General features: G+C 45.4%; 1 protein-coding gene across 1 annotated transcript in view; it reads right to left on the bottom strand.

Moving 5' to 3' along the window:
• LOC138581041 (sulfotransferase 1 family member D1-like) overlaps nt 1-14740 on the bottom strand; it is a 286939-nt gene that overhangs the window by 181293 nt on the left and 90906 nt on the right. Inside the window, exons 3-5 of the mRNA XM_069652069.1 lie at nt 5607-5732; nt 3580-3677; nt 647-773 (exon numbers count right to left, since the gene is read on the bottom strand). Of these exons, the coding sequence (XP_069508170.1) occupies nt 647-773; nt 3580-3677; nt 5607-5732 (351 nt within the window). The remainder of the gene's footprint in view (nt 1-646; nt 774-3579; nt 3678-5606; nt 5733-14740) is intronic.

The following is a 14740-nucleotide window of genomic DNA, read 5'->3' as shown; positions in this document are numbered from 1 at the left end:
TACGTGAATGATGTGCTCTTTTTCTCAATACCAAAGCACTAATTTGGGCCATTGTACAACAAAGTGTTTGCTTGGGTAAACGTGTTCTTTCTGAGAAAATCTGTCTAGCGAGTACCTTTTAACTTGACTTGTTGGTAGACTTAAGCACATTTCTTACATGGAAGTCTGAACCAAAGTAAACAGGTTGAACCTCTTTTTTCACAAGTGACTGTCACCAAAGGCATCATGAAAGTTGGAATCTGGTGTGGCAAGCTGCAGCAGAGTGGAGATGCGAATAATCACCATCTGTCTGTGATGGCATCAGGGATGACCCTTATGATGTCCTCAGTGACACCTTCAACTATGATGTCAGAGCCAGTGCTCAAAATAACGTCATCAGCATGGTAGTTAAGGTGCAGACGTGGCTGCATGGCTTATTAACTTTTGATTTTCACGATGTGTGTGCTTGGCTGAAAATGCTGTAAATACTCTTGTTCCCAATTCGTTTTTAATCGCGAAATAGTCTATTATTGATGGTTGTCATGGAAATTGTAAACTTAATGATGCTGCAAAGGAGTATTTTCAATCAGAGATGCAAATGCCAGTTTCGGCTTTTGATACAAGAATTCGTGCACAAATTAACATTGTCGAGGAGTACACATCTCACCTTCTCCAGTCATAAACTTGTCCAGGAACTCCTCCCAGGTCCCCGGCTCTGGGAGGACCAACGCCATCTTACAGAAGTAGAAGTAGGACACGGCCACATCCTTAGCGTTGCGGGCAACATATATGACCTGCAGTATGAGGGTTGCAAAGAGGTGAGGGGTTGTTCTTGTGTTTTCAGTAACGCACTGAAGTTATTTGGAGTATTCAATAATCTCAGCCTCCTGGGGGGGGACTCTTGAGGGAGAGGAGATAAGAGCTAAAACAGAGTGAGAGACAGAGCAAAAAGACAGAGAGAACGAATGATTGAGTGAAGAAGAAAGAAGAAGGCAGAGTGTTGACAACCCAAAGCAGGGAAGAGACCCATGAATAGCCTCTGACTGTGCCCCCCCTCTCTTTGGTAGGTCAACAAGGCTCACTCTCTGCCTGTGCTGATGGTTGTCACTCACTTGCTTCTAATGCCACAATGCATTGCTCTCTGTCTTATGATGGCTCCCAAGCGATAGACGGCAGTAAACTAGCTCTACTAAGGCTCTCAAGGGTTTTAGGTTTTTTATGAGACCTAGAGGACTGGACTATGACTGAGTGAGTTATATCATTATGTAAGTTCCTTAGTTAATCTGCTACCGACTTTCACAGTAGAGTATGGTGAGAGCGGTATCACAGATGTCCTCTAACCCAAAGGGCCCACTTGCTTTAGTTCTGAAACAGCCATCCCCAGAATGTATTGGTCAACATTTTATTGTTCCTTACTTAGAGGTCTCTACTGCAGCAGTCTGTTGTGGGTTATGACTGTTTGTATGAAAGGGAGTTGTTATGTTGTGAGCTGGTCCTGTTGGTCTCACTGGCCATGAATGTATGCTTACAGAATGTTGGTGTATGGATGATGACAGCTCAGGGGAATGTTGAGTGAGTGTGATGCAGGTTCCATGTAATAATGTCGCCACAAAAATATCGGCATGCAAAAATATTGCTGAAAAATTGTCATTTTTTGTGGCGACATTATTGCATGGAACATGCGGGGGACACCCCCGCAACCCCCACATTTTCTTTGTTTTTAAAAAAAAATAATAATAATTTTTGCCCCTATCGCCACATATATGATCACCCAAATAATATCGCCACGACATTTTCCCGGCGATATTATTTGTGGCGATATTAATACCTGATACAGTGATGCATGAGTGTTCCATGAATGTCATTTGGGGGCCTGAGCTGGATGTATGAGGATGGCGGTGGGTGTCTTTCCTGTCACTGGATGTTACCTTGACCTACTTCCCATGTACTATGTAAATACCCCACAAGTAACTGGAGTTCTGTATATATGTACTTAAGTAAAATAAAGTGACCTGGAATTCATGATGGCTCTGCAGCTGGTCTGTGAGTGGACTGTCACATCAATGGAGGGTATTTACAACACAGTCATGTTTCATTCCATGCCCTTATCAATACCTTAGCTCAAGAGCCGGCAACCTTTGGCTCTCCAGATGTTTTGGAATGCAACCCCCATCAACCCGTGGCAGCAGGGTCAATGTTGGGGGATCATGGGAGTCATTTTTCCAAACACCTTGGGAGACAAAGGTTGAGGAACACTGCCTTAGCTCATGGTTACTCACTGTGTGGCCCTCCAGGAGTGTTGGTCCACAATTCCCATGGTCCTCAACAATCACATTGTTGGCTAGGGATCATGGAAGTTGAAGTCCAAAACATCTGAAAGGCCACATAATGAGTAACCATGCCTTACATTCAGGAAGAAGGTTGGAGAAATCCCTCTTCCTAATGTGTATCCTGGGTAAGGTAAAATAGAGCTGCCTCAGAGGTCCTTAGGGTAAAGTAACATACATGAAGATATCTAAAAAAGGCATGTTAAACTACTCTCACATAGGTTCCCTTTAAATAAATATTTCATAACAATTAGGTTGACCAAAGCATATTTATTGAGATTAGGAGCTATATAGACTGCACTCAGATTATTGCTAAAAGTAATGTGGCGTTATGTACCCGTTCCACGGGCAACCCAGGGGGGTAATGGCCCACGGCCCTAGTTAACGGCCCAGCAAAGCGAGGGCCATTAACATGGCCCAAGGGTCGTTACCCCCGGTGTTGGCCATGGAACGGGTACATAACGCTAGTAGCACCCCGGGTTACACAAGCGGCAACCCGGGGTGATAAAAAAAAGGATTTTTCTTCCTACAATGGGATGCCGCGCGCGTCCCGTTGTAGGAAGGAAAATCTTTTACCAACATGGCCGACATGGAAAGGGAAGAAGGGGCTCCGTAAGGTGCCCCTCTTCCCTTTTCATAGAGGTCGTGGGAAGGTGCGGCTGCGGCAGCAAGGGCCGCCGCAGCCGAAATAAGGTAAGTGGGTGGCCAGGGGGGTGGGAAGATGGCAGTGGGGATAGCTGACATTCAGGCGGTTTGGAATGCTTGAAATGCAGGCTTGTACCAGCGGTTCAAACCCACGTTCCTAGCCACCTGATTGGCTGGCTCCCCCACCCAGGGTGCTAATGTTTTGATAAAGACTAGTATAATCATATTTTTTATTTGAGACAATAAAGAGGTTTAAAATAGGCTGTGTGTAAAGTTCTGTTATTTACTAGTCAATGTGTACATTGTTAAAGCACAAACATGGTTGTGCATGGGTATATATTATCATTGGTTCCACAGTGCACAAATAAACAAGAGTCACAGACTGCCCAACAGAACAATAGACACAAATAGTGCAAGGCACACGAATTGGTTAGAACTGCACTGGTAATGGACTGGAGAGAAGATAAGGCAGTGGTTACATAAAGGAAATCGGGAGGGCTTTAACTCGTCTGCCGTTAAACCTCAATGGTAGTGCCAAAAAAAAGGACACAGGGGTCGCAAAAGGGTGAAAGACAAGGACCACACTCATCTCTGACTCTTTAATGCCCCACTGCCTTTCATCAATTACCTTGCAGTCATTGTCCCAGAAGGACTGTGGGAGGTGCTGTACAGGCAGATGGGTCTTTATCACCCGAGGGGAGGGAAGTGCAGTTAATTTATCGGTCCCTAGAGAGGAAGAAAAGGGTTAAGAGTAAAATCTCTCAAGGCCATTCACACCATATTCCATTGTATGCAGCTTCTTCACAACCAACACAACAACGGCACGCCATCTACCTTCCAATGCCCAACAATTCTCCAACATGATTCCTCCACCTCCATAGTCAGAATTACTCTAAAACGCCATTCCCTAAAGCTTTCTTAACAGACAGCACTCCCACATTATTGATATGTAATTTGCAGGACCAGGTGGATTCTGTGCCAACACACCACAAAGATAATCTTGGTGCTTTCCTTTATGGCATATGCAACTAGCTGCTCCAGTGCATAAGGCACACTGCAGAGTGCCCTTCAAAGTAACAGAAAGTAGCTATTTATGTGCTAGAGTGCTTGGCCAGGTTATCTTTTAAGAAGTCAAAAGTACAATGTGCATGAATTCCTACATAAGCTGTCCTGGCAGTGTTGAAAAATCAACATATATTTTCTGCAAAAATTAGTTTTCTAGGCAAGCTGTTGCATTAGTACTTATAATAGGAAATGTTACCCGATAAATATTCTCATTCAGTTTATAACAAAGGATGTATTCATGTTTAGCAATCAAAAAATTACTTCTTCAGAGTATTTTCCATTATAAACAATTCTTGTGCCAACACATGTTTCGATCCGCGGTCTTTGTGAAGTCAAATATAGTCGTTCAACAATCAATCTTGTATGGTTGCGCCTCCTCTACACCAATCATGAGATTAAGAAAGTAATTAGCTGTCTCCATCAATTATGCTCTAATGCATGTATTTCATTTGATCTGTTCCACCCCATATTGTTTGGCATATTTTATGCAGTTCTCCAATTTTGGCACTTTATTTAATCATATTTTGTTCAGTCTGTTGACTCAGGTAACTCTTTTCTGGTCCATTTTCTTTTAGGGGCAAGTAATCCAAAAATAATATATCAATTTATTCAGGCTGGTATTTATACCTGCGCAATTCATCCGTTGGAATGTCATCCCACCAACCAATAAAGTGATAGAACGGATCCGATGAAATCTACGATCAATCATAATTGATTGAGACAGCTGATGACTTTGTTACTCTCATCATTGGTAGAGCGGAGGCTAAGCCAGTCAAGGTGTTGAGTGATTATATTTGAATTGATAAAGAAAGTGGGTCAAAACATGTGTTGGCACCAGGATTGTTTATAATGGAAAATACTCTAAAAAATGAATTTTTGGATTGCTAAACATTAAAATATTCTTTGGTATAAATTGAATGTGAATGTTTCTCACATATAATTTACTAATCCAAACACAAGAAACAACTTTTTGCACAAAACATATACTGATTTTTCAACATTGTCACGACAGATTATGTATGAATTCATGCAAATTGTGCTATTGATTTCTTAAAAGCCAATCTGCACAAGCACTCTAGCACATAGATACATACTTTCTACTCCCGCATGATTGCCTACATTTCCCACAAATTAAATGCTTCTACGCCATTCACTTCAGCTTCCTCGCAGACTGTGCCTCTACACAATCCTTTACAGCTATGCCACCAAAAGTGCTATTACACTATTATCTTGTGCCCCCTCCCAACTCTGAGATCTTTGACCATTTCCTACAGCTTCCCAACATCCTATTCTCCAACCCCGTTCCCTAGGGATGCACTCTTGAAACATTCCCCACAGGTCTATGTCAATGAACCTTTCTTTGCCATACATACAACAGTCACAGAGAGTACACCAACACTATTATCTCACACCCCATCACTAGTCAGTCCTTATAAGGTATCCTCTGCAGCTCCCTAGAGCCAGCACTACCATACCACTCCTTTTTACCCTTTTACTGTACCGCCTCACAATGTGCCAGCACCTTTACACCCTTCATTATTGCACCACCTGCTGGGAGCGTTGGTGATTTTTTTATAGTAGAGGCTGTACCTGATAGAGCTCCAGGTGCTGCAGACTCCAGGAAAGGAACCCGATTGTGAATGGCATCTCGCTGGCATTTTTCCATGTCGCCGTTGTTCAAGATTTGGTCTACAATTTCACTGACCCAAGTAGTCCCTATAGGGAGCCAAAAAACAAATATTTGTTAATCACTAGCTGCTCTCAGTGAGCAAGTATCTCTTGATGAGTGTGGGTCTTGGCTTGTTGCTAAATGTGCGTGTTTGTGACCCAGGACTTCATATTTGTTTGTATTCCCTCCCGTAAGACCCATGCAGACCCTCCTCCCTCCCCTTGCCACCTTCCTTTAGCCGGATTGGTCCGTGGTTTGGACCATGTGACCAGATCAACTGAGTAACACCAGAGAGTTTTCTTAGTTGGTTCATGGCTCCCTCGCCCCATTTGCTTGCTGCTCTTGCTGAGCAAGTATCTTCTGGTGAGTTTGTGCCTTGGCTTACTGCTAACTATGCATGCTTGTGACCCGAGGCTCCATATATGTTTGCATCCTCTCCCATAGTTAGACCCATCCAGACCCTCCTCCCACCACTCCCCCGCCTGCAATCCTTTATCTAGATTGGTCCGTGGTTTGGACCACATGACCAGAAACAGCCTCTTTTCAGTGTCCCTTCCAAGGCAGCCTGGCCCAGGCAGCCGGCGAAGGGAGAAAGGCAAAGGGCACCTCCTTAAGCCACCTCCCACTACCTATTTTCCCGGTGCACCCTGCAAAGTCATTCTTATGCAACAGTCAGGCAAGGAGGCAGGATCGTGGAGAACAGCCAGCGAGGTATCTCTGATATCATGCCACTACATTATTATGACCATTTAATTTAACTGTGCTACTATTTGGTTGAATCCATGGGATCTCTGAAGTTAGCGACTGCTTTAAAGGTTGCTGCACCTGGAAGTTAGCCATATTGTTGAATTCAGGTGATCTCTGAAGTTAGTCATTTTGTTGAATCCAGGTGATCTCTGAAGTTACCCACTGCTTTAAAAGTTGCTGTGCTCAGAAGTTAGCCATTTTGTTGTATCAAAATTATCTCTGAGCTTACCACTGCTTTTTTTGTTGCAATATATCTTTTATTGAAATTTCGATGAGCAAAGCCGAAATGTAAATTCATCAAGACATCTACTAGAGTGTCACCAGAATCTCATTTTACATTTGCATTAACTCCGAATCCCCCAACAAATTAGACAACTACATACAACAAAGAGAATTAAAAGTAAGCATAAACAATACAAGTAATAATAAATGGTACGGTTCTATCAATGGCTTGAGCAAGATCTCCAGGTTCCCAACAACACTAGGCCTCCCTTTATCTATTCCCTCAGCTGCATTCTTTCCCCGAAGGTGTTCATCACTGCCCCAAGTGTCTCAAAGTTTGTGGGTGGAAGAACCTGTGTTCACTGTCTTGTACAAAGTCAAAGAATGGGGCCCAAGTGCGGGAAAGCCATGTCATACTTCCTGTTACATGTGCTGACAGCTTCTCCATTGCAATGATTTCACAAACTTTGATCCACCAATATGATGACATCTGCCCCTCCCTTGTGTTCCAAAATTGAGATTTGCAGCCAGTAACAGTTAAGTTAATAAATCTGCCCTAGGTCCTCAGGCTGGGTATACCCCGTCTTCTGGTACCTCACCCAGGAGCATAATTCGGTGGCACAATGGGAGCAGCACACCAGTAATGTCTTTTATTTTTGACTTGATTTCTTGCCAATAGGTTTGTATTACTGTGCACTGCCACCACATGTGAAAAAAGCTCCCCAGTTGGCCACACCCATACCAGCAGCGATTGGAATATTCTTTTGATATTGCATGCATTCGCTGCGGTGTCATGTACCGCATAAATTAGAGCTTAACCGCACAAACCTTATACCCCTGAACCCTGGAGCTCCTATTGGTTTGGGCCCATATGTGTTGCCAAGAGTCCGACAGGATCTCTGCCCCCAAATCTTCCACCCACTATTTCATATATGAGAGTTTATCCTCCACCTGGGCCTTGTCTAGTAACCTGTACCACCGGGTGATCCTATGGGTGCTTTGCCACTCCCTCAGCTAGTTGAAGTTCAATACCTTTTTGAGGGAGAGTCCCTGCCTGCTTTATCTTATGATTAGAAACCCAATGTCTAATTTGACAATATCGGAAAAGCTCTGATTCTGGAAAAGTGATTTGTTTTTGCATTCTAGGAATGTGAGAGGGAGGCCGTCTTTATATAGGACTTTAAGTCGCAAGAGCCCCAAAGATTCCCAGCAGTTAAATGACTCTTTTGCCGGCCCTGGAGAGAATTCTGGGTTCCGCAGAACCAGCGTTAGCGGGCCTATTCTAGATTTGATTCCCAATCGTGCCCGGGCCTTGTCCCAGATTGTAAGCGATGTTTGTGTGGATTCAAGCAGACTAGCCCTGACCTGCCTAGTTAAGAAGGGCAGGTGGGTTAAATGAGTGTCAGTCATGCCCTGTTCTATGCCCTCCCACTTTGGCTTGTTTTCGTCTATTGCCCAGGCAAGCATTGGTGCAATCTGGGCTGCTTGATAATATCTGTGCAGGGAAGGGACTCCCAAACCCCATAACTCTTTCATTCAGAGGAGCGTTTGCCGCCGGATTCTAGGACGTTTCCCTTTCCAGATGTACTGCCCTACTGCCCCCTGCAGGTCTGCCAGCTCTTTGTCAGAGATACTAATCAGTAAGGCTTGGAAAATGTACAGAAGTCTTGGAAAGATGGTAATTTTGGCCGCAGTCACCTTTCCATGCCACAATATTTCCTGAATTTCCCTGCTTTTTAGGGTGGCTTGTGTCTCTTTCCATAGTTTCTGGATATTTACCCTATGAAGGTCTCTATATGTATGGGCGATGTTTACCCCAGGTATGTAAACTCTCTTTCCACCCACCTGAACGGGAAGGCCGACCGTAATTCTACATGGGTGTCCTGCGGTATTCCTATTGACATGCCTATTGATTTCTGACGATTGATGTGAAACCTGGAGACCCTGTGAAACTCCTCCAGAAGGTCCATTAGTGGCGGAATCGACTGTATGAGGTATTGTAGGAAGCAGATGACATAATTTGCGTAAAGCGCCACTTTATGTGTATTCCCTGCCCACTCCAGGCCCTGCATGAGGGGACTATTCTGAATTCTTTGTGCCAGCGGCTCCATGGCCAATGCGAAGACCAAGTGTGACAACGGGCACCCTTGTCTTGTTCCCCTGCGCAGAGGAATCAGGGGAGAGTTATTCCCATTAACCCTAACCACGGTGGAGGGGATTTTAAACTTTACAAAAATTGGCTTGATGATATTTGGCCCGAAGCCATACGTTGGTAAGAGGACTTGTAGGAAATCCCAGGCCATGCTGTCGAATGCACGGTGTGCATCTAGGGAGATGAATGATATTCCCTTCGGGAATTTTGGGGCTAAGGCTATTAGATCAACCACCCTCCTAATATTGTCATGGGCCCTTCTATGTTTGATGAACCCTGTTTGGTCTGCGTCAATTATATGTGGGAGGACTTCCTTAAGTCTTGCTGCAATCATTTTACTATATAGCTTTGCATCCGTATTCAATAGAGCTCTTGGACGGTAGCAAGAACAGTACTATGGGTCTTTCTCTGGCATCAGTAAGAGGGTGGTCACTGATTCGGCCATGGAGTCGGTCACTTTTCCAGAGGCTGAGAAGGAGTTAAAGAGTTATGTGAGGTGTGGGGTCAGCTACCCCGCAAAAGTTTTGTAAAATCTATTCGTGAAACCATCCACTCCAGGGGCTTTCCCCCCAGGGAGAGTCTGTATAGCTTGGATGACTTCCTGGGCTGAAATGGGGTTTTCTAGTGCGTTTCTCGCTGCCTCTGAGATCTTAGGAAGCTGGGTTTGTTGTACAAAATCTGAAATACGGGAGGGGTCCCTCCTGTGTGAGGAAGAGGCGTTCTTAAAGAAATCCTCATGACCTGTAACTTCCCGGTTTCAGTTGTAACCCTCCTCCCATCCCTGGTTTTCAGGACCCCTTTATAATTGCGAGTAGCTTTCTTCTTGAGCTTTGCCGCCAATAGTTTATTCGCCTTATTGCACATAGAGTAATAACATTGCTTTGTCATAAGTAATGATTGTGTGGCTTTCCCCATCAAGTGGGCTTCCAGGGCCTGTCTGGCTATTCTAAGGTCTCTTAGCGTGCATTTACTGCCTTTATTAATATATGCTTTCTCTGTCTCCTGCACTGTTTCCTCTAGTTCATTGCAGATCAGCCGCTGAGTCCTAATCTAAGAAATTGTGTGAACTATGATAACCCCCTAAATACTGCACTTTCCCTGCGTCTCATATTGTCCAGATGTCCATTCCCTCTGTCATATTTTCTTGAGAATATTGGGTTATTGCTTCCTCTATCGCCATCCTCTCTACTGTGTCCCCAAGGATGTGTTCTTTGAATCTCCAGGGGGGTTTTGCCGTGGAGTCCCTAATTCCACGTCGATTTCTAATAACACAGGGGAGTGATCCGTAAGCGCTTTCGGCAGGATTTCTATGGTGGTGACTGATGGTATGAGAGTGGGAGGGACCAGAAACGTATCTAACCTAGAGAAGCCCCCCATGTACTGTTGAGAAGAAAGTGTATCCCTTTTCCCCTCGGTGAACAAAGCACCACACCTCGATGATTGTTAGCTCCCTCACTAAAGTGGTCATGGTGTAAAAATTTGATTTGTCATTTTTAGTCAAGGTCAGGGTTTTATCTATTGTTGGATCCACCCACAATTGAAGTCGCCTCTGAGAATTACACCACCCTCCATAAAGCTCCCCACAGTCCCTGTTAGACCCTCCGGGAACTCCCCCTGTTTTTCATTCGGTCAATAAATCACCCCAAGAGTGATTTTACGGTCTCCTAGGTCTCCCTTAATCAACAGTTACCTCCCCTGCATGTCCCTAAGCACCTACCATGTTCGCAGTGGTAACCCCTTGCTGACCATTATGGCCACCCCTGTTTCTTCTGTCCACTTGTTGCAAAGTATGCCCTTGTATAACTCTTACCTATCAGACGTTTTCCTTCCTCTTTTAGTAAGTGGGTCTCTTGGAGGAAAGCTATGTCTATCTCCATGAAAGTGAGCCGCTGAGTGGTAGCTTTCCGCTTTACTGGTGAGTTTTGCCCCCTAACATTCAGGGTCAGCCATTTTATATAAGGGTTGTCCATCATGTATTATGTCCTTTGTGCCAGGCCTATCCCAAAGTGATGTGGGGCAAGCGTGACAGCCAGAAGCAGTAAGTAGAGAACTTCTTGCTCAGGAGTCTTACATTGTGAGAAGTGCTGTAAACTGTGAACCGTACCCAATAACCATGATAACCGAAAAACCAGGAATTTATGTTCCCAACAAAAACCCAAACCAAATTTGCACAGGTCCTTCCTCCTGTGCTCTAACAGACCTGCCATCTGCTAATTCAGATGACAGTTGGTCAGACACCATTCTTTGATGATAACGTCTCCTCCCCCTGTGCCCAGTAGTCTCTGACCTGTGGAGAGTATGCTCGCCCATTTGTCATATCCAAAGCTAGGATCCATGCCCGATGTTATGCTCTACAACCAGATTGTATTGAGTATATCGTTTCTTGAGTCCTATCATTCTTTGTCCACGTTGAGCGCTGCCTCCTGGAGCTTCCCCCGTCTCTGCCTTCTCAGTTTATCTCTGTTAAACCATTCTTGATTTTGAAGCAACTATCCTTTAGCAGAATCCTCTTGAGGTCCATTCATCAGCACTGCACCTCTTCTTCAGTTCTGATTGCGTATTTTTGATTGTTAAAATCAAATAATAGCTTACAGGGGAACCCCATCAGTATTTGATTTTCTGCGCCTGCAGCCAGGCCGTCACTGCATGCAACTTTCACCTGTTTGCCAGGGTATGTGGCACCAAGTCCTGGAATAGCATGATTTGCTTCCCTCAGAACTGTACCGGCTCTTTCTTCCGAGCACAGCCATGAACTGCTCTTTTTGCTGAAAGAAGTAGACCCAAGCTAGGATGTCTGGTAGTAGGTTGCGGTACTGCTGTTGCGCAGAATAGACCCTGTGCTTTCTGTCTATTTCAAACGCTGTGGATTCTGGGAGTTCTAGTAGTTTCTGGAACAGCTCCTTCACGCAGTCCCCCAGATCTTGGTCTGGGACTTCCCTCGGTATTCCACAGATCCTGATATTCCACCAAGAGCATTTCTCAAGGTCCTCCTGTTTTGCCCACATCATTTCCAGTTGTTCCTCTATGCCGAGAACTCTATTAGTGAGTTCTGCCTGGTCATGAGCCTGCTCGCACAGTGTGTCTTCAACTTTGTTTTCCCTCGTCTCCAGCCCGATCATTTGGGTATTCAGGTCTGCTACAGTTTTCAATATTGAATCCTTAGTGTCTTTGATCTCTTTAATGAGATCCTGCTTCAGGAGTGAGAGCATCTCCACCAGGTCTTCTTTCGTGAAGAATGCTGGTGTCGGGATTCCAGGTGGGGGTGAGTGGACCTAGGCCTGTGTTTCCTTGGGATTCATCTCCTTCTCCTTTTCTTAAATCCCCAATAGTGTATTGATGTCCCCAGCCCCCTTCTTGGGCCTCACCCCTCCCTTTGACATTTCCCTTGGTGTTTAGGTGCTTGGCAGTGTTTGGATGCCCACTGAGGTTGGCAAGGTCCAGCGCACGCTTCGGTGGCCTCAATGTAGCTTGCTATATGACTCTAAGGAGAATCACTGGACTGGAAGGGCTCCCGGCCACTGCCCCCTCTCAGGGCCACTTAAGCCCCTATTCCACATGTCATGGGCTGCTATCCACTGGGTTCTCCACCCGCTGGGTATCCTAGGCTCATGTGCATTTACAAGTGTTTACAACATTCCCACCAGATGTATGGTGCCATCCATGCGTTGTCTTCCCGTTTCCTCTGTCATTTGATTGAACTGTCCTTCGCCCAGACTGCACACTTCCTCAGTGAGGCAATCACAGCCGTGTGTTTCAGTCACTTTCTCCCAGACTGCCGTCTTCAGCGTTGAGGCCAGCTTCAGCATATGCTTCTTACACCTCTCACCCAGTCTGCGCTCTTCCTCTGTGTGGGAATCACAACCGAAAGCTTCCTTCGCCTTCTTTCTCCTATGCCGTCCGCTTTATCACTGGGGCTATCACTGGCACCTGTCTCACATGCCCTTCACCCAGGCGGCCCGCTATGCAGGCAAGGCAATCACTGCCGCGGCCACGCAGTATGCGCCTCCTCCTACAGGCTTATCTCTGGCCACCATACGGGCTGTGAGGGAGGAAACCCATGCTATGCACCACCGCTGCGATACAGGTCGGTGCCTGCGCAGCACTGGGTGAGCCCGCCACTGAGCTCCGGTCCTCCCAGGAGCTCCCCCTCTCCTCCGCATTCCATGGCATGCCCAGCTTGGCATCCGCCAGCGCCTGTCTCCGCTGGCACCTCCAAGGCTCCGGCTTTGAACCCCTGCTGCCTCACACTTTCAGCCTCAATGCATTCCACTTATCCCAGTATCTCCAGCACACTCCGCCATTAGCTCTCTGGGGGATAACAGATTAGACAGAACAGGCGGCCATTTCTCTGAGCCCCCTAGCGGTCTCCCAACTTACCACTGCTTTAACAGCTGCTGCACTCAGAAGTTAGCCATTTTTTTTAATCCAGGTGATCCCTGAAGTTAGCCATTTTGTTGAATCTAGCTGATCTCTGACGCTTACCATTGCTTTAAAAGCAATGGTTTAATGCCTTCCTTAAACAAAACCCTGGGAAATGGGCACTACTGTTGAAGATTTTGTTTGCCAAAGTGTGCAACTCCCAGACTATACAGTCCTGATGGCAACAGGCGGTCTTTGTGCCTGTCTATAAAAAGGGGTATTGTGGCTTGCCTGTTAACTACAGGTTACTTTTCCTCTTAGATTCCACCGGGAAAATATTTGCATCTTTTGTGTTGGACAGATTGCAGCAATACGTGGAGGAAGTAAATATACTAAATTATGCTCAGACTGGCTTTCGATCGGGGTGCTGTAATCCCACAACATTGTGTGATGGATTTGCTCTATAGAGAGGCTTCTGCCTGGGGGTGTGGATGAGGGGGCTGCTCTGTACACCGTTTTTGTGGATTTCAGGGCAGCCTTTGATGGTGTTCCCCGGGAGAAGCTGTGGGCTAAAATATAGATATTGGGATGCCTGGGTTGGTTGCTGTGTATCCTTAGAGGTTTGCACTATGACCCTGTGGTTCAGATATGGTTGGACGATAAGGGTAGACTGTCATTCCCAGTACAGACCAATGTGGGGGTTAAGCAGGGATGTACCTTGGCACCTCTGTTGTACAGCATATTTACGGCAGATCTCCCACTAATATTCAACCAGACCATTGGTTGCTGTCCGAAAGTGGGGTATTGTACCTTATCTTGTATGCTGTACGCTGATGACCTTGTTCTATTTAGACCTAAAAAAATTGGAGGAAGAAATCAAAAAAATTGTCCCTATCGAACAATATAAAAAACGATTGGATAAATTGATGAGTGAGATGAAGACATTTAAAGAAGATCTAACAAAAGAACGGATCAGGCGCTTAAAAAAAGATATACAACATTTCACCCATGAGAAAGCCTTCCCGTTTGTTCAGGAGAACTACTTCATTAAAGAACAGGAGGAACAAGTACAAAAGCAGGGCAACACCAAAAGATGAGTTAGGTTCAGAGGAATCTCTTATAGCTCCAGTGAAGAGAGCACAGGGGAAGGTAATAACACAGGAAGAAGGGGACGAGCTCCAAATTACAACACAGGCAGGAGGGGCTTTGGGAGAGGAGGCGGTATGAGAAGGAATAGCAATAGAGGAAACCCGGTCGGACAACATTTTTTAGAGCAGGACCAACAGGAATGGGATCCAGATCAACGGGTAATGACTCGCAGTATGAAGACATTGTGGTAAATTTATCCGATTATGAATTGACCCCAGATGAAACACAGGCTCTGAACAAAGGCCTAGGGTTTGTGACTACCAACATGCATAACCGATTTAAATTCCGAGAGGAGTTCTCAGACTTTATGACAAAGATCCATTTAAAGCAATTTTTCGACGATAAAATTGACAATAGTGAATTAGATAGTGGTCTGCACAGGAAATCTGACTTCTGCCCCCCAATACAAACACAAACGGCTGAAGC

Source organism: Ambystoma mexicanum, chromosome 3p (genome assembly GCF_040938575.1).
Source record: "Ambystoma mexicanum isolate Mex_15411 chromosome 3p, UKY_AmexF1_1, whole genome shotgun sequence".
Classification (NCBI taxonomy): domain Eukaryota; kingdom Metazoa; phylum Chordata; class Amphibia; order Caudata; family Ambystomatidae; genus Ambystoma; species Ambystoma mexicanum.
This window is presented reverse-complemented; position numbering and strand designations above follow the sequence as displayed.